Source organism: Somniosus microcephalus, chromosome 12 (assembly GCF_052327205.1).
Source record: "Somniosus microcephalus isolate GS21.2 chromosome 12, FLI_Smic_1.0, whole genome shotgun sequence".
In the NCBI taxonomy this organism is placed as follows: domain Eukaryota; kingdom Metazoa; phylum Chordata; class Chondrichthyes; order Squaliformes; family Somniosidae; genus Somniosus; species Somniosus microcephalus.
Window position 1 is genome coordinate 190,129,715 of NC_140998.1, and position 20,878 is coordinate 190,150,592.

Consider the following 20,878-nt stretch of genomic DNA (forward strand, 5'->3'; position numbering starts at 1 on the left):
TTGCTTTGTGTGTTTAATGCAACAAGATTTACAAACCTGTTCTTTTCTGTGCAATATCTTTATTAAAACAAGTAATTCAAATGCTTTGAAGCATCCTTTGTGGTAAAAGCCAACTGTATTGGAGCACATTACAGGACCCTTCATGTTACCATTTTTTTTCATTAATGCAGCATCTGTATTTTTTGATTTTTAAGCTTTATTTTCTGTACTGAATTTGGTATGATTTCATGCAGAATTTGCATATTAATCACAAATGATAAATTAATCAACTTGAATACAAACACTAATACGATAGCAAAATACTGTGGACGCTGGAAATCCGAAATAACAACAGAAAATGCTGGAAAGACTCAGCAGGCCAGGCAACATCCGTGGAGAGAGAAACAGAGTTAACGGCCCAGAAATTCGGGTCGGGGGCTTCCCGCTGGTGCAAGCCCCCGACCTGCACTTACCTAGCGCGCCGGCCGTTGAGGCCTGGGCCTGCGTGCATTTCCGGTCTGTGGCCCGCTCCAGCTCCCAGCACGCTGTGCTTGCGTGATCCAGCGGCCTGTTTCTGTGCTGCAGACTCCATGTAATTCTATTGTGATAGATCTAACAATGTGTTTGTATTAAAGGTGTTGCTATGGGTACCCGCATGAGTCCCAGCTATGCCTGTCTTTTCGTGGGATAGAACTTCAAGATCTTAAAACAAACAGTGCTAAGTTATATTGCCAGATACAGGTCAAGCCTGAGGCTGTCATGCTGAAACTAGAACGTGCTCTGCTAGGCCACACATTAAAATTCTGCTTTTAGTTCGAGCCACTGAGGCACAAGGGAGCCATCTGAGCTCTGGAAGGGGGGCAAAGAATGGCAATAAGGCTGATCCCTAATGTCACAGTGTTAGGAGGAATGGTTAGAAAATGTGGACTCTAGCCTTTAAAGAGGGTGTATGAGAGACAACCGTATAAAGGTGTGGAAAGCACTAAGTGGAATTGAAAAGGTTAATATTGAGCACTTTCAAATTATACCACAAATCCACAACATTGGAGCCTAGCTACAAAATGGTAAAAGAGGATTGATACTAGGAAGCAATTCTCCACACGAGCACTGATTAATAAGATGCCAGGTTAGTCTAGTTGGTAGTACTCTTGTCTGAGTCAGAAGGTTCTGTGTTCAAGCCCCACTCCAGACTTGAGCAAATAATAAAGGCTGATACTTAAGGGCCATACTGAGGGAGCGCTGCATTATTGGAGGTGCTGACTTTCAGATGCAACATTAAACTGAGGCCTTGTCTGCCTGCTTGGATGAATTTAAAAGGTGTCTCAGTATGCAGATACACAGATCATTAAAGGTGGCAACACAAGTATACACAGCCGTAAGGACGACAACCTGAATTGTTTGTTTTGTACCTAGAGGCACAGATTACAAAAGCAAGTAAATTATGTTGAATATGTATAAGATCATAATTTAGCTGCAGTTGGAGTATTGTGTGCAGTTTTGGGCAATTATAGGAAGGATATAAAACCAATGTAAAAGTTACAGTATAGATTCACTGGAATGTTATTGGGACTGAGCAGATATGGTTACTTGAGAAGTTAAGGCTTTTTTCATCCCACTAAAGCTGAGAAGGTTAAGAAGTGATCTGATAGAGGATTTCCAGATCATGAAGGGCTATGATGCGGTAGATCATAAACATTGTTTCTACTGGTTAGAGAGTTTAAGATAATCCAACAAAGAATTTGGGTGGGGTGGGGAAGGGGGGAGAATGTTCTTTCCACAGAGGATGCTTAGATTGTGGAATATGGAACGCTCTGTCATAAATCATTGTTGAAGCAGAATCCATAAATTCTTTAAAAAGGGAATTAGATAGTTGCTTGAAAACGAGGAGTATTAAAGGGTACGGGGGGTGCGATTAGATTAGGTGGCTCCCCTCTCCTCTACCAAACTCCTGCCCCCTCTGACTCCCTGCCACACCTGCCCCTCACGCAATTTTAATGTTCTTTGATAGATACTGGCAAGGGGACTTGCCATCTCCTCAGCCAATTCCACCAGCATCCTTGGATAGAAATTGTCAGAGTTCTTCATTTAGTTTAAGCATTCTTTAACTTGTTGACTATGCTTTCCATTGTGATGCTAAAGATTTCCAGTTTGTCCTGTCCCATATGCTGTGCCCTCAATTCAGGAATCTCCTCCACCTTTAGCAGTGGTAAAAGTGACCACAAAATAATGATTTAATAATTCTGTCACTTTTCTGTCCTCAGCCACCACTTCTATACTGCCATTGGTAAATGGTTCAACTTCACTATGCACCTTTCTGTTGATGTTGATGTACCTAAAGAATGTTTTGTTGTTGTCCTTTATATGTTCTGATGTATCCTGCCCATGCTTCCTCTTTGTGTCTCCTCTTGGCATTCCTCACATTGATTCTGTAGTCCTCCCTAACCTGTTCCTTCCCTCTACAGTTAGAATATTTTCTTGGAATAAAACAAAGTCCTGAGTAGGCAAAATAAGTATTAATAGTACTTCTCATGCTTCTTGATAACAGCACCTGTCATATCCCTCATACCTGACATCACCTGTCATATCCTTCAGGTAGGAGCTTTCATATGAAATATGTAAACCATATGCTCCATGCATAGCCATCAGAATTCAAAAAGACCTACAGAATCTGAAGATAGACTTTACTTTTATTCTCTTTGTTGTGGCGAAATAAAATTAATTAAATCCGCACACTAGTCTGTAAACGGTAAAAAAGCCAAGCAGTTTATTTAAAACACAAAACTATTCAACAGTACAATACAAACAGTCTGCGGCGGTATCTAAAGGCTGATCAGGGAGTACAGCTAGAGCTCCTTAGCTCGTTCCTGGCTGTCTCCTCGATTGACTTCAGTTTCTGTTATTTAAGTGTACAAAAGCCGTGGATACCTCATGCACAGCTCATGACATTGTTCTAATTGGCTTAAAGCCCACATGCACAATTTGTTACATTGTTCTAATTGGCTTGAAGCCCGCATGCACAATTGCTGATTGTCACATGATCTTTATGATCTCATCAGTTGTTCCCTACGTGATTTTACTTCCCTAGTTCGCGGCTGGTGCTTCTGTCTCCGCTGTCATCCTGTGTGCAAGCTGCACTGTTAACCCGTTAAGTCCTGAAGGGCACCTATGTTACCCTTCACTAAAATTCCACTTCACTCTTATTTTCTTTGAAGAAGAAAGGCAGCTGCTTTAAAGCTAATACCAAACAAAAATACAAGGGAAATGATGCTTTGTAGCTTTAGGACAGTCCATGCCCACATTCACACATATTAGTTAGCCTTTTAACCACAAAGAATCTGCATTTGAATCCAATATCACAATGCTGAAATTAATATAAACAATTCCTAATTCTGAATTTAATGGCTGGGGCTACTTTACTGTGTCCCATCCTGTTAACAAAGTACTTTGCATTCACACTTACTGCATTAATCCAGTAAATTAAGCAAAGAAAGAACTTGCATTTATGTAATGCCTTATCATTTCCTCAAGACGTCCCAATGCACTTTACAGCCAATGGATTACTTTTGAATCACGGTTATGTAAACAATCGTGGCAGCCAATTTGCCCACAAGATTCTAAAAACAGCCAATGAATAACCAGAGAATCTATTTTTTGTGGGGTTGGCTGAGGGAGTCTATTGGTGACTACACTGGAAGAATTTGCTGTGTTTCTTGAAATAGTAGCATGTGATGTTTTACTCCCACATGAGCAGGCCTTGATTTTAATTTTAATTTGAAAGCTGTCACCTCTAACAATGCAGCACTCGCGCAGTAAGTACTGCACTGAAATGTCAACCGAGGTTATGTGCACAAAACATAATGGGCTTGAACCCAACATTTTCTGATTCAAAGGGGACAGTACAACTAAATGAGCCAAGCTCAGCTTAACTTTTAGCAGGATTGCCAACACAAAATCTGTTTCTATAGAAACCGATAAAGGCCATAAAGTAGAGAAACATTCTGAGGAATTCTGCATTTTTTTTCTTCTTCATATATACAGTTAGGTCAGTGTTGTCCAATAGAAATCACTGATTACCCACAGGTGTGGCTACGGTGACACCATTTTAGCCACAAGCACTAATTTTAAAAGAAAGACTTGCATTTATATAGCGCCTTTCACGACCTCAGGACATCCCAAAGTGCTTTACAGCCAATGAAGTACTTTTTGAAGTGTAGTCACTGTTGTAATGTAGGAAGTGTAGGAAACATTAGTGGAAAACACCTTACACATAATATAAGTAGATGTACTCCCGCATCTTTGCACTCTTTCTCTTTCACCAAAGTTTGGAGTTCTGATATGAATTTACCAGACACAGTACATCTTAGTGCAGCTTCTTGGAGCTGTTCTTCCAATTCATCAAACTGACCATGTTGACAGCTCTCCTCTTTATATAATGTTGCTGGTGTTTCCCGTGTTGCACAACATTTTAGCGGATATCCAGTAAATGGTAACTAAGGAAGTAAAGCACACCCAACAATCAAAAAACACTTGCACACTCTGCTTTTAGTCTTACCAATTTTATCAATACATGTCCAGAAAGGTTAAAGTACAAGTGCATACGTTGTGTGGATATGAGTATTGAGATGCCCAATAAGGGTGTCTATTTATTTTTTATTTACTAATCAAAAATGCAGTTAGCTGGATTCCCAATTAACCACATGTGGCTAGTGGATAACATATTGGACAACACTGAACTAGGAGAACTGTTATTTTCACAACAAAGGTCATCTCCAGATATTGCCCTTAAAATAGAATGTGCTATGTGCCTGATGATCTTTTCCACTTGGCTGCGTATAGGTCCTCAACTGGCTACATCCTTCTTCTGTTGCCAGCAGCTGCTTCAACTGTTGTATCAGAAAGAGTTGTTGTCACTAGGGTTATTTAGCACATGGTTACCAATACAGGGGAAGTGGTACTTAAGGCAATACAGTTTAACATTGTGAGATATGCTCATTGTGCAATGCACTTAATCACCTAAAATGGCTCCTGTTCACTACTACCGCTAGTGACAGACCTATAACCACAGTACTTTATCTTAATGTTGTGCAATTGAAAATATTTTCTCCAGATGCAACCTAAGGGCAATCGAAGGGCAAAATCTTAATTGTACTATTGGCAATAAGAGACCAGAGTACATGCACGTTTCATATACCCCTTAGCAGAGGGGTCAAAACCAGGGGGCACAGATTTAAAGTAATTGGTGGAAGGTTTAGAGGGAATTTGAGGGGAAATTTCTTCACCCAGAAGGTTGTGGGTGTCTGGAACTCACTGCCTGAAAGGGTGGTAGAGGCAGAAACCCTAACCACATTTAAAAGGTACTTGGATGTGCACTTGGGATGCTGTAACCTGCAGGGCTATGGACCAAGAGCTGGGAAGTGGGCTTAGGCTGGATAGCTCTTTGTTGGCCGGCACGGACATGATGGGCCGAAATGGCCTCTTTCCGTGCTGTAACTTTCTATGATTCTATGATACCAACTCTAGTGCTTCACTGAAATCCTACTGATACCAATGGAAAGTTTGATTTCCATCATGTACTAGTCACAGATTTTTCAGGCTTTTTCTTAATTCTGCTGTTTTTGTTTTGCAAGTTTCAATATGTTTAGGACCCCTTTACTGGGAAACTTGAGAAGGAATTTCTGGAGCCAGTGGCTTCAGTTATTATTACTAAGCTCTTCAAGCAAATGGCAGGTTCTGTTGGCAGCTATTGTCTCAACCTCTGCACCATGCATAATACAGACGAGCACTGACATCAGTGTTTAAAGTCATTAGATGGTCACTGATGTCTGATGCTGAAGAACCAAGTCAATTCACCTGGGGTTTAGTGTTTATTATCCTGAGCTACCAGTGCTTATTCTATCTTGAAACATGATGAGGAAGCAGGTGAGGAAGAAGGGGAATGTACCCTCTGAGTAGTCAAGGCAGACGCAGGCAACTATTTTGCAGTACATTTATATTCTTGACTCTAGTAACATTTCCTTTAACTCTCTCCCCAGTTGTGGATCCAGATAGTGAGAGCCCTTCTTTAAGAAATCATTTCCTTATTTTTTCCTTCTGTCCTCTTCTGAAGCCACTCACTTATGTTGGAGTATAGTTCCATGAACACCAACTGTGCTCTAGTATCTTGTCCAAGTAGCCATTCCTGATGTGACCCTAGATAGTAAATGTCAACAGATTATTCAACTATAGGGACATCATAATGAAGCTTTATCCTGTCTTCACTCCACATTCACAACCATGCACTTTTTAGCAAGAGACTCTGGATAATGACCAGGACTGGGGATCGAGGCTAATATTTTTCACTTCTCCAGCCTAAAGGCACTGAGGCCAATTGTATCGTCCCTTATGATGCCCTGGCTGAAATCCCCTAACTCACCACAAACCAGAAATTGAATCTGGACCTTCCTGTTGGTCTGACTTAGTGACTCAGCATTTTTACCAACTGAGCTAATGAGGAACTTAGTTGACCTATGACCTAATGGAGATTCTGCTGTGTCAAGTCTTTTCAAGCTTTCAACTCCCTCTTCCGATGTGGGCTGTTAAAATTATTATTTCTGCCTAGGCTGCTTCAGCGGCAGCAACTCCTGACAGTTTGTATCGGAATACTATGATATCAGAAGGAGGCCCTATTAATACAACCTATTGCTGAATATCCAGTGGTTTTCCATGTTTTTATATAATGTTAAAAAAATCTGGCATGCAAAATGTCTATGACTTTACCTTCTGAGACTGTGTTGAAATGTTTTGGATTCATGTGGTTGATATATTCAAAGGTGCATACACTTTATTCAAGGACTTCTGGTACAAATTATACATAAGCAGACTGCCTAAGAGGGTAGCTCTAGTTCAAGCTTCTCTGGTTAGTCATAGCCAAATTGGTTAAGCTTAAAACAAAATTATGCCTGGATGTTTTAGACACAGGTACCTGAAGTTAGAACAGCAGCTCATGAGTATTTCAGGTTCTCACTTGAATTATCTACAATGCTGTTAAGCATTTCTACTTACAGGGAAGAAGGTAATCCGCAAACAAGCCCAGTCCAATTTACAGCTCTAAACAACAGCTCTAAACAACATATGCAGAGTGTGAATGCTACTTGTGGCACAGGGCCCAAGTCCAATCCAGATTATTATCTGAACGACAATAGATTGGGAAAAGGGGAAGTGCAATGAGACCTGGGTATCCTTCTGCACCAGTCGCTGAAGGTGACACATGCAGGTGCAGCAGGCGGTTAAGAAGGCAAATGGTATAAGAACATAAGAAATAGGAGCAGGAGTAGGCCAATCGGCCCCTCGAGCCTGCTCCACCATTCAATAAGATCATGGCTGATCTGATCCTAACCTCAAATCTTCTATCACTCTCCATCCACCCGAACCCATGTGATCTCCCGGGAGAGGCGAAAAACCAGGTAAAAGACCCAATGGCCAATTTGGGAGAAAAAAATCTGGGAAATTCCTCTCCGACCCATCTAAGCGATCGAAATTCTTCCAGGAGATCACTCTGTCCCTATATTTTCTACAGTACTTAACTTCTGTAAAGGCGATCTCCACCCCAGGCAGGAACAGGAATAAAACCATCTCCTGAAATCTAACACAGAATTAGAACACAGTAGGAGCAGAACCAGGCTACACGGCCCCTGTGCCCACTCCACTACCCACAGGGCTATGACCATTCCGAACCTAGACTCATGTCCAATTTCCTGCCCGCTCCCCGTAACCCTTAATTCCCTTTACTTCTAGGAAACTATCTATTTCTGTTTTAAATTTATTTAATGATGTAGCTTCCACAGCTTTCTGGGGCAGCAAATTCCACAAACCTACCACCCTCTGAGTGAAGAAGTTTCTCCTCATCTCAGTTTTGAAAGAGCAGCCCTTTATTCTAAGATTATGCCCCCTAGTTCTAGTTTCACCCATCATTGGGAACATCCTCACCGCATCCACCCGATCCGACCCCTTCACAATCTTGTATGTTTCAATAAGATCGCCTCTCATTCTTCTGAACTCCAATGAGTAGAGTCCCAATCTACTCAACCTCTCCTCATATGACCACCCCCTCATCCCCGGGATTAACTGAGTGAACCTTCTTTGTACTGACTCGAGAGCAAGTATGTCTTTTCTTAAGTATGGACACCAAAACTGTATGCAGTATTCCAGGTGCGGTCTCACCAATACCTTGTACAACTGCAGCAATACCTCCCTGTTTTTATATTCCATCCCCCTAGCAATAAAAGCCAACATTCCATTGGCCTTCTTGATCACTTGCTGCACCTGCATACTAACCTTTTGAGTTTCATGCACCAGGACCCCCAGATCCCTTTGTACTACAGTACTTTCCAGTTTCTTGCCATTAAGATAATAACTTGCTCTGTGATTTTTCCTGCCAAAGTGCATAACCTCACACTTTCCAGTATTGTATTCCATCTGCCAAATCTCTGCCCACTTATGTTGGCCTTCATAGCGAGAGGATTCGAGTACAGGAGCAAGGATGTCTTGCTGCAGTTGTACAGGGCCTTGGTGAGACCACACCTTGAGTATTGTGTGCAGTTTTGGTTGCCTTATCTGAGGAAGGATGTTCTTGCCATGGAGAGAGTGCAGCGAAGATTCACCAGACTGATACCTGGGATGGCAGGAATGACATATGAGGAGAGATTGGGTCGATTAAGCTTATATTCGCTAGAGTTTAGAAGAATGAGAGGGGATCTCATTGAAACTTATAAAATTCTAACAGAACTAGACAGACTAGATGCAGGAAGGATGTTCCCGATGGTGGGGGAGTCCAGAACCAGGGGTCACAGTCTAAGAGTAAGGGGTAAGCCATTTAGGACTGAGATGAGGAGGAATTTCTTCACCCAGAGAGTGGTGAACCTGTGGAATTCTCTACCACACAAGGCAGTTGAGGCCAATTCATTAAATATATTCAAGAAGGAGTTAGATATATTTCTTAAGGCTAAAGGGATCAAGGGATATGGGGAGAAAGCAGGGACAGGGTACTGAATTTGGATGATCAGCCATGATCTCATTAAATGGTGGAACAGGCTCGAGGGGCCGAATGGCCTACTCCTGCTCCTATCTTCCATGAATCTCAGTGCCCACTCAAGCAGTGCCTGAAAATGTTGGGGGGGTGGGGGCGGTAATTCCTGTGTATCCCTGGAGCCAAGGGGGTCAAACAGAGTGGATAGCAATAAGCCGGGTACAGTGTTTGAAGCATTTTATTTGTCTGTCAGTCAAACTCATCCACAAGTTTCTTTGAAGGGAACAACGTTTTACAATTTTTTCTTGCTCCCACTCCAAATGCTTGTTTTTTTTAATCCAGTTATTTGTGTTTCTTAAATCCTGTTCCCCCTCTCACATTTATTTCTTTATTTTTAAACATTAATGTTCCACACTTTAACTATACCATCACAATTAATACATCCTGCATTAAACCATATAATCCTCCTCATCAAACATATCCTCCAACTTCCCATGAGAAATGTTATGACAGATCAACAATAACAACAGCAACTTGAATTTATATAGCACCTTCAAAATAGTAAAATGTCCCAAAACGTCCAAAAATCCACACAATATAAAGAAAACGTATATGTTTACATTTTATCATATTATACTGTCTACTCCACTTAATTCAGATTTGTTTTTTGCTAGTAATTTGAATTAAGCAATGTAAATGAAACTGCACATGACATTTTGTGCTTGAAAAAAATTCTAATAAACAGATAGTTTGAATTAAGTTTGAATTAATGGTAGGTGTATTTAATTTTATGTAATTTCACAGTGATAGGGCCATACCAATTTCTTCATTTTTCTTCAACAGCGATGCCTAGTACTTAAAAAAAAAGATAAATGTTACTATTTTTAAAAAGCAGCAAATGCTTTAACTGTTGGGAGATGTGCCTTGCTGCTCGCCTGGTTCATAACATTGTTGATTCAGAGCTATCCTAGAGGAGCTCTGTTGATTGTAATGAGGTCCACATCTTTGGCCCAACCTGGGAACTGACCCTAAACCATCACATCCAGGAAGAGCATGCTATCAGCTGAGTGTGCAGGCCAGTCTGAAGTTAAGGCACTAGCTGTTTTCAATGGAGCGACTCTAAGCACAAAGAATTGATTCCTGTTACTAACAGTACCAGAGCGGAATATTAGGTGCCTCACCTCTTCTGGTCTTTGTTTGAACCCTCGTTAACTGTACCCTTTCTTAACTTCACCATTTAGGCACCATCTGGTAGAGTGTTTGGCTTGCATACTTCACTCATGTCCTAAGGTAAAATAGCAAAATTACCGCAAGAACATGTCAAACAGTAAGTATGCCTGATCACATGTTTTATGGAGGAGGCCGGTAGTTTTACCCCTTTAACTTAAATAATGAGCTCCAGTAAAATCTCACCTGACATATTTCAGAGAGCTTAGTTATAGCCACCTCCTTCTACAAGCGATGAATTGGCACAAATTTTGGATAATGGGTCTTTTTAATTTATTTCTAATCAGAAACTTTTAAAACTTTGAGTTTTTATGAATTAGGGATTTTGCCTAATGTATGAGGATATCTACATGAAGGGAATAATTATAATGAGAGACTAGTTACATTTGGGTTATATTACCTGGAGGTGAATACAGCTAAAGGTGATTTGATCTCAGTGTTTAAAATAATGAAGAGAATCAATAGGTAGAGAGGAAATGATTGACCTTTAATAGGAGAATCCAGAACAAGGGAAAAGAATCTTAAATTTGAGCAAAGATTATTTAAGTGAACCGAGGCCAAACATCAAACAACGGGTTGTGAGAATGTGGAAAACACTGCCACAGAAGACCATAGATGCAAAATCGAGGTTTTTAAAAGTCGAATAGGTACTTGGGAAGTAATGGAATTAAGGGATATGGAGAAAGGGCAAGGAATTGTATTTAAAACGATATGCTGCCATACCTAACAAAATGATAAAGCAGACTTCTGTTCTTGTGTATCTATCATTGCTAATCATGATCATCTTATGCAATTTTTTTATTTCGAAAGCCACAGAGAGTGAAGCTGGGGACATGGACCTGAGTGGCCTGCCAGTAGACGCTGAAGATGATAACAAGGAGGACATTGGGAAACCATCAGATCCACTGATGAGCATGGACATTGTCAGAGACTGCCTGGCGAAAGATCCTATAGACAGAACAGATGATGACATTGGTGAGTCAGTATGAAATTGGGAATAGGCAACGAGATCTAAATTTGAAAACAAGGATAAATTTGGATGATCAGCCATGATCTCATTAAATGGCGGAGCAGGCTCGAGGGGCCAAATGGCCTACTCCTGCCCCTATCTTCTATGTTTCTACCCTAAAGCCCTCCCCCATTACAGCATCCATTTGGTTATTAAACAGTTCCAGAGTTTTCATCTCCAATACTCTATTTGAAAGATCATTACATGTATTGATCACTCTTGAAGTGAAGAATAACTTCCTGATATCAGACTGAACTGTACTTTTTCTAGTTTGAACCAGTATCCACTTGTCTTACTCACGCAATTTGCTTCAAAGTGGTTTTCTGAAATTAGTTTTTCCATACTGTTAACTATGTTACATCCTTCCATAAGTTCATCTCTTAGATGTTTCATTTCCAGATTGAAAGGCCCACATTGCTCCAATCTTTCCTCGTAGCTCAAGTCTCTGACACCAGGAATCGGCCTTGTGGCTGTTGGCTGCACTGCCTCCAATACTTGAATGTCTCTATGTTTCTTGGCAACCAAAATGGACACACTACTCAAGTTGTGGTCTGACCAGAGCATTGTACAGTTGGATCACATCTTCCTCTGACATATTCTTCTATTTCAGCTATGTAATTCAGCATTCTATTGGCTTTGTTGACTGCTGCTCTGCATTGAGTATTGAGGCTATGAAGGCTCCTAGGCCTCTTTCAACCTCATCCGTAACTATTTCAGTACCATTCAAGGAGTGTATGTGATTTATTCATGTGTGAGCTTTGACGGTGAATGGAAAGTGACTATTTTAACATGGGGATATCACAGCCAAACCTGATCCTGTTTTCATCTGATGTCCACATGTGTGTACTTCCAATATGCCCTTTATGAAATGTGTATCCTCACACGAGCAAATATACAAAAACCAAATGTAAAATGAATTTCCTTAACACAGTTTGTAGTGCAGGTCTATACCAGAATACACACAATCTGGTTTTAAGTTTGGGTTGGGAGCAAAGTGATTAAACTGTGTGTGGTGTGATGTGATGCAATGTGTATATATCAATTTAATTAGTTTGCTGCCAAGTATTTTTCTAGTATATGTTTATTTTCTCCTGTCTGTGTGGTGCGTTAATGTCCAGAAAGAGTTAGGCTGCGATTTTACAAACCTCAGCGAGACCGTGGCGGGTGACGTCGGTGGCGGGTCCCGACCCTGCTGCTGGCTCCATCCTGGCCTCTGAAATTAATTTCCCCTGATTGGGCTTGTTAAGCCAGCCCAGCACGTTCCCCGGCCAATTAGAGGAAGCGGGTCTGGTGACTTCATTTGATGACGCGTCATCAGCCGGTTTCCTTAAAGGGACCATGGCCAACTTTATTTTGCCGTTGTGCTGTCAGTGTGCTACAGCATTGAGGTGCTGCAAACACTGACAATCACTGCACAGAGGTGCAGGGCTACACCAAGGCGCTCCCATGACTCCCTCCATATGCTTATGGAGGGAGTCACAGCACGCAGGGAGGTCCTCTTCCCTTCCCATGGGTGGTAGAAACCTCCCCAGGAGATCAACACATTGCAGAGGAGGGCACAAACAGGGACGTGGTCAGGAGGACCTGGGTGCAGTGCCGCATCAATGATCTTATTAGATCACAAAAAGCCACACTCAACCTTATCCTGCTGTGCCTCCCATCACTCCTTACTCACACCAACTTACCTTGCACCTTCACCCATCCCTCTCTACCTACATTATCACATCCCCATCTCACTAGCCACCTCTCACACTCACCCTCATCCTAGTGCAATGATACCAACTAACAACACACAAGGGTAGGCACTTGGGTGTTTTATGCAATGTTCATGTAAAGTTTCTGTTAATGTGGTGTCAAACATTGAAACCTTTATTTTCAACACTTTGTGTTCTTAGACAGATTTGTGTGCTCCTTTGGAAGTGGCTTAGTGAGTTGCAGTGAATGGTGAGACATAACAGTACCCCCTGCAATGGTGATGAGTGTAAAAGGAATGGCTTGGGCATTGTAGGGAGGCTTTATGGTGTTGGTGTGGGGTGGTGCCAACCTGGCGCATCATGTGGCAGCCAGGGTGTACAAGTGTCAAGTGAAGTAAATCTGGCCATGGTGAGGCCATCCCTGGCCTGCCGGGCAGCAATGTGGTCGGGTGCTGATGCCCTCTGTCCTGTGCAACATCAGATGATTACGGAGAAGGTTGGTGGTGGTGTTGTTGGTGCTGCTGGTGTGCCTGGTGCTGCTGGTGTTGGGGCTGATCGTGGTGGGATTCTGAGGACCAAGGTGAGAGGGTATAAAGGGCAACCATGCTGATGGAATACATGGCAGGTGAAGCAGAGATGACAGAAGTGATCTGTCAATGGTGAGAGAGGTAATGAGGTCAGACTGGATGGAGACTTGTGTAAAAACTTGCAGCATAGTGAATCTGTTGTGGAAATGCAGTGAGGAAGAGTTTGTGGCTGAGGGAAGATATCTGTGTAAGGTGGGAGCTTTTACTATACATTTGAATCTCTCAACTCAACAACTGATTCAATGGCCACTGACCTCCTGCCTCAGCTTGACAGACACGGTCCACGACTCATGGACGAGCTGTCAAATGCAGAAGGTGAGCAGATATTCATTCTTAAGTGGCTCTAAACAAGCCACTAATTACCTGAATTGGGTCCCTGGCTGCGAACCCGCCGCTGCGTGTCGGGTCTGCCCAGCGCTGACAGACCCGACATTGGGGAAAGGCGTGTGGCGGCGGGTTCACAGCGGGGTCCTGACCCATTGGGGAAAAAAACACTTTCCCACCCGAGCCATCACTGATCACGCCCGCTGACCCCCCGCAAAATCCAGCCCTTAGTAATTGGTGAACACAGCCGAAGATGATCTAAGCCTAAATGCTAATTCTATGTCTTGATTTACTGTATGTACTTTTATTTTTCAATTATTTTTTTCATGTCTTTCACAAGTTTAACCAACAGCTAACACCTCTTGCCTTGATAGCTCCACTCTTAGGCCGGAATTTTGCCAGTCCTCAGAGTGCGGGATTGGAGGCGGGACTGCTGTCAACCTGCCTCCAATCAATCTTCCCAAGTGTCGGGTCCCCGATTTGCGCATGGACCCGGCACCTCGTGGCGGGAAGAGGATTATAGCCACTTACCTTCCTGTTAACAGGTACTTGATACTTGTTAACAGGCTCTTTTTCAATTTTGCTGCTTCTGCCTCGGGTTCCCCGATGTCCGGACACCACGCCAGGTAAGTGTGGCATGTTGTGAGTGTGCTGTAATGTTTCTGCATTGATGACAGCTGCAGAAGTGTTGTGAAGGATCCAATGGTGCACTGGTGAGTTTCAGAGGTAAGAAAATGTTGGGAAAATCATTTTTAATGCATTTACACTTTTCTGCAGGTAACAAGTTTTGAATTGGCTGTCTAGTCCCACCTCATTGGGAGAACCTCTCTCACCAGTGACAGATCGCTTCTGTAACCCCACTTGCAGCTGCCATCTGTTCTAGCCTATGGAGGGAGTCATTGGCAAGCCTGGGTGCAAGAGCTCACCTTTGTACAGTGATTGTCAGTGTTTGCAGCAGCTCAATGCTGTCAAACACTGAAAAATGAGCTGTCAAAGAAAAATTGTGCATGGTCCCTTTAAGAAAACTGGCAGATGATGCATCATCAAATGACATCATCTGACTGGCTTCCTCTTAATTGGCTGGCAAGCCCGCAGGGTGGGCTTAACAAGGCCAATCGACGTAAAATCATGTCCGTTAGCCGGATACAGTTGGGGGCGGGACTGGAACCCGGAAACCAGCTGACCCGTTCCCAAGCCATATCCATTTGCAAAATCGTGGCCTTAGTCTTTCTTCATATATTGACATTCCTGGCCTCACTGTCTCCCTGACCTCAAATGGAACTTCCACATCCCTTCCATTTTTAAAGCTGCCTCCGAGTAGAGGCTTTCCTCATTCATGGCTAGCATTGCTTTTCGTCTTGACCTTTCTTCACTTTTTATAAAGCCCATGTCTGTTCAAGACTTGAATACGCTGTATGGAGGCTCTTCTTGTGCCTATCTCGCATTCATTACTAGAACAAAAAAAAAAGCCTGTCCTCTGATGGGCATTCCTTCTCTTACATCTAGCTTCTGAACTCCCTTTCTTCATCAGAGCCTCTTCTGTCTTTATTTTATCAACACTATTATAATTTATGCTCCTTTATCGCTTGTTCCTTTTAAAATGGAAAGATGCTGTCGAACACACTTCTCCTGTGTTTCAATCCAGATTAATCGCACCATCTTCTACTTTAACTCATTATTTTCCTCGGAGTTCAAAACTGTGGAACACCTTTAGTCTTTCACTCCACCTACATTCTGTAGGCTTTTAAAACTCGAGCTTGGCATCACCCAGTTGCTACTTCCTGGTTTACTTCATCTTTTTAATTCTTTTTGGCCTTAGTGACCTGCACTATTGATCTTTACCCTTCACTTTTGTTTCTCAGTTTTGGGGGGGAAAGTCCTAGAAATTGTCAGGTCTTTGTACACTTTTTTCAAATGTTCTATTTTTATGCGTCACAACATCACTGCACAGTGAAGTAAGCGATTACCAATGAGAAGAGAAACACTACCCATGAGAATGGATGAGTTGTGTAGTGGGAAATTCCATAATTAGAGATTAGCAACTGTGACTGGGGTCGCAAATGATATGTGTCCTCCCTGGTGCCAGGGTAAGAGATGTAGTGCAACAGGTGGAAACATTTCTAGAAAGGCAGGGAAACCAACCAGAAATTGCCCATCAAAATGATTTAGGGAAGAGTAGGATGGAGATGTCGGACAGATGTAGGATGGAGTTTGAAGAGTTAGGTTCCAGATTAAAGTGTAAGTCGTTGAGAGTGGTAATCTCACGCTTCTTTGCCATCTCATATGCTGAATGAGTAATGGAGGAGCAATTAGATATTAGAAAGATGGTGTAGAGGGGAGGGTTTTAGATTCCTAGGACACTGAGGCAAGTTTGGGGCAGGAGGAGGCTTTTTGAGTTAAGATGAGAGTCACCTAAACTGGATGAGTACCAATATTTTTGCAGAAAGGGTAAATGAAACTGGGGGAGGATTTAAACTAGTAAGGCAGGCCTAGGACAAACAAAAAAAGGAAATTAATAACACTATCAGAAAGGTCAATTAAGAATTTTTTAATATTTATGATGCAAAGAGCATTAAGAATAAAGTAAACAAAAAATAAATGACAGCAGTAGGGTTTAGGGATAGGAGTTAATAAAATTGTGATGATAGAGAAGCCTAAAACAACTCCCATTTATGTAAGTGCCTCCCCTTAATCATCGCGACACGACCAAAATTCAGGCTGGGTCTGGCTCACCTGTAACTTGAAAGGGTTCGATTTCATTAGGCCAATGGAATTGTGGGTTCAGGCAAACCAAAGCCCACAAGTGTCTCCCCTGATAAGGGAACACCACTAAAATTCAAGGAGGGTCTGGTCCCACCAAGCTGATTTATAAAACAAAAATAACAAATTAAATTAGAACAGTAAGGCAGACAGTTGGCTTTTAAGAGTCACCCGAGCACAAACTATAGCTCAAAAATGCACAGGAAAGAGTTCTTTTTTAAGTAGGTGAGTGAAGTCATAGGGCTAGATTAGCTTTTCCCCTATGGGATCTGTCCAAGTTCCTTCCCTTAAAATGGGCAATACCAAAAAAAATGAAAGAGTCCCCAATGGCAGAGACTAAAAAAAGAAAATGATTGGTGGGTGGTCATATTTATATTGATCATATTTTGAAAGCATCTGGTTAGTGTGAGGCATTTGGCTAATAAAGCTGATCAGATGCTGGGTTACTTCTGAAGTATATTATGATCAATGATGAGGGCAACTCTGGAGTATGAGGTGCAGTTTTGAACCACTCTATGTCAAAGAAAGACCTGAAATGCTTTCAAAAGGATTCAGTGAAGAATGGTCAGAAGGATTGCAGGCCTCCAGGGACTAAGTCATAAGTAAAACTCAAGCACTAACTTATTGTCACTAGCAAAAAGACAGGAGGGATATGAAACAGGTATTCAAAATAACAAAAGGCACAGGTGAGGTGGAAGAAAAACTGCTATTTAACTTGGAGTTAGTGTTGGACTGGAGGACACAAGTACAAAATTCACAACCCTAGAAATTAGCAACAACAAAGAAATTCTCAGATCAGATAGCTTATTTCAGTGCAATTTGCAGATTTAAAAAGGAGCTGAATCGATATTTGTGAAGAAGCAGGATTGACAGTTGTAGAGACAATTAACAAAACTGTCAGAAGTCGGGAAAGAAATTTAGTGCTTCCTTAAACTGGGGATCAACAGGTGATGTGGGAGAGAAGTCCATGATGGAATAATTGTAAATGGACTGTAGATGGAGTGGGCTTGATTGGCTGAAAGTCCTTTTCTTGCTCTAGATTTTCTTATTTCTGCTTTGCCACACTGATATTGAGGGCCTACTTATGTCCTTGTGAATTATAAAGTTCATAACATTGGTGATAGTAGGATATTGTAACATCCATCTGCTGTGTTCTTCCCTAGGGCAGGTCCTAACACATTAGACTCTTGAGCCACTTACTGGAGAAGAGTAGCTAAGGTGGTTTCTCGTTGTGATCTTCATAGTTTTTATCTTCAGAGTTCTTTCCATGTCAGCCGTGGCTACGTTGATAGCACTTTCACCTTTGAGTCAGAAGGTTGTAGGTTCAAGACCCACCCCAGAGATTTGAGCACCAAAATCTAGGCTGACACTCCAGTACAGTACTGAGGTAGTGCTGCACTGTCAGAGGTTCTATATTTCAGATAAGATGTTAAACTGACCCCTCAGGTGGACGTAAAAGATCCCATGGCACTATTTTGAAGAGGCACTGGGGAATTCTCCCCAGTGTACTGACCAATATTTATCACTCAATCAACATCAATTAGAAAAAGATGATTTGGTCATTATCACGTTGCTGTTTGTGAGTGCTTGCTGTGTGCAAATTGCTGCCGCGTTTCCTACATTACATCAGTGACTATACTTCATTGGCTGTAAAGCGCTTTGTGACTCCTGAGGTCGTGAAAGGTGTTATATGGCCTTAGAGAGAGTGCAGAAAAGATTTACGAGAATGATTCCAGGGATGAGGGACTTCAGTTACGTGGATAGACAAGAGAAGCTGGGGTTGTTCTCCTTAGAGCAGAGAAGGTTGAGAGGAGATTTGATAGAGGTGTTCAAAATCATGAGTGGTCTACACAGTAGATAGAGAGAAACTGTTCCCATTGGCGGAAGGATCAAGAACCAGAGGACACAGATTTAAGGTGATTGGCAAAAGAACCAAAGGCAACATGAGGAAAAACTTTTTTACGCAGCGAGTGGTTAGGATGTGGAATGCACTGCCTGAAAGGGTGGTGGAGGCAGACTCAATTGTGGCTTTCAAAAGGGAATTGGATAAGTACCTGAAGGAAAAAAATGTGCAGGGCTACAGGGAAAGGGCGGGTGAGTGGGACTAGCTGAAGTGCTCTTGCAGAGAGCTGGCACGGGCTGAATGGCCTCCTTCGGTGTTGTACCTATTCTAGGATTCTATATAAATGCAAGTTTTTCTTTCTCCTAGGTGGGCTGCAACCAAGGCTAAAGAGCCCCACATACACTTTACAATGTTGGGGGGGGGGGTAGTTTGGAGGGCCACATGCACCCATTGGAAGCTGGGTGTCAATTCAGTATTCAGATCAGTGCTCTGGTCTTCGCTCCCCGTGGCTGGCTGGAGTGGGGCATGAATCCTTCACCTGACTCAGAGGCAGGAATGCTACCATTAAGCCAAAGGCTCACTCCTACTCAGACATACATCCATAATTTATTAAAATTCCTGAGTTAATACTATCACACCTACAAGTCCATTTAGCACTGTTGCCTCACAGCGCCAGAGACCCGGGTTCGAATCCGGCCTCGGGTGACTGTCTGCGTGGAGTTTGCACATTCTCCCCGTGTTTGCGTGGGTTTTCTCCGGGTGCTCCGGTTTCCTCCCACAGTCCAAAGATGTGCGGGTTAGGTTGATTGGCTATGATAAATTGACCCTTAGTGTTAGGGAGATTAAATACGTGGGGTTACAGGGATCGGGTGGGATATGTGTCGGTGCAGGCTCGATGGGCCGAAATGGCCTCTATCTGCACTGTGGGGTTTCTGTGATTCTGTGATTCTGTGAATACTGTCACACCCACAAGTCCATTGAAATCACAGGGCAACCCTGTAACAGTGACGCCTTTTGTTCTTTCTTACTCCACAGGTACTGCTGTACCCCCTCTCGGGATGTTTTAAAAAAAAATGTATTTGTTTATGGGATATGGGCATCACTGGCAAGGCCAGCTTTTATTGCCCATCCATATTTGCCCTTGAGAAGGTGGTGGTGAGCCGCCTTCTTCAACCGCTGCAGTCCGTGTGGTGAACGTTGTGATTGATCTTCAACCACCACAACCATCTTCCTTTGTGCTCGGCATGACTCCAGCCAGTGGAGCGTTCCACCCCCCCCCCCCCGCCCCCGATTCCCACTGACTTCAGTTTTACTAGGGCTCCTTGATGCCACACTCGGTCAAATGCTGCCCTGATGTCAAGTGCAGTCACTCTCACCTGACCTCTGGAATTCAGCTCCTTTGTCCATGTTTGGATAAAGGCTGTAATGAGGTCGGGAACCGAGTGGTCCTGGCGGAACCCAAACTGGGCGTCAGTGAGCAGGTTATTGGTGAGTAAGTGCCGCTTGATAGCACTGTCGACGACACCTTCCATCACTTTGCTGATGATTGAGAGTAGACTGATGGGGCGGTAATTGGCCGGGTTGGATTTGTCCTGCTTTTTGTGGACATGACATACCTGGGCAGTTTTCCACATTGTCGGATAGATGCCAGTGTTGTAGCTGGAACAGCTTGGCTAGAGGCACGGCTAGTTCTGGAGCATAAGTCTTCAGCACATTAGCCGGAAAGTTGTCGGGGCCCATAGTCTTTGCTGTATCCAGTGCGCTCAGCTGTTTCTTGATATCACGTGGAGTGAATCGAATTGGCTGAAGACTGGCTTCTGTGATGGTGGGGACCTCAAGAGGAGGCCGATATGGATCATCCACTCGGCACTTCTGGCTGAAGATGGTTGCAAATGCTTCAGCCATGTCTTTTGCACTCACGTGCTGGGCTCCACCATAATTGAGGATGGGGATATTCATGGAGCCTCCTACTCCCGTTAGTTGTTTAATGGTCCACCATATTCACGACTGGATGTGGCAGGACAGCAGAGCTTTGACCTGATCCGTTGTTTGTGGGATCGATTAGCCCTGTCTATATCATGCTGCTTCTGCTTTTTAGCATGCAGTCCTGTGTTGCAGCTTCCTCAGGTTGGCACCTCATTTTTAGGTATGCCTGGTGCTGCTCCTGGCATGCTCTTCTGCACTCCTCATTGAACCAGGGTTGGTCCCCTGGCTTGATGGTAATGGTAGAGTGAGGGATATGCCGGGCCATGAGGTTACAAATTGTGGTGGAATACAATTCTGCTGCTGCTGATGGCCCACAGCGCCTCATGGATGCCCAGTTTTGAGCTGCTGCTGGATCTGTTCTGAATCTATCCCATTTAGCACGGTGGTAGTGCCACACAACACGATGGAGGGTGCCCTCCGTGTGAAGACGGGACTTCGTCTCCACAATGGCTGTGCGGTGGTCAC

The 20,878-nt window shown here is 43.0% G+C and overlaps 1 protein-coding gene and 1 pseudogene across 1 annotated transcript in view; one reads left to right on the forward strand and one right to left on the reverse strand.

Moving 5' to 3' along the window:
• The window catches only part of LOC147109791 (histone-lysine N-methyltransferase PRDM9-like), a 502,134-nt pseudogene that overhangs the window by 60,146 nt on the left and 421,110 nt on the right, over positions 1-20,878 (reverse strand).
• The window catches only part of LOC147109792 (rap guanine nucleotide exchange factor 2-like), a 112,469-nt gene continuing 102,068 nt past the window's right edge, over positions 10,478-20,878 (forward strand). The window contains 1 exon segment of the mRNA XM_086003888.1: positions 10,478-11,185. Within this exon segment, the coding sequence (XP_085860014.1) occupies positions 10,942-11,185 (244 nt within the window). The 5' untranslated portion in view covers positions 10,478-10,941.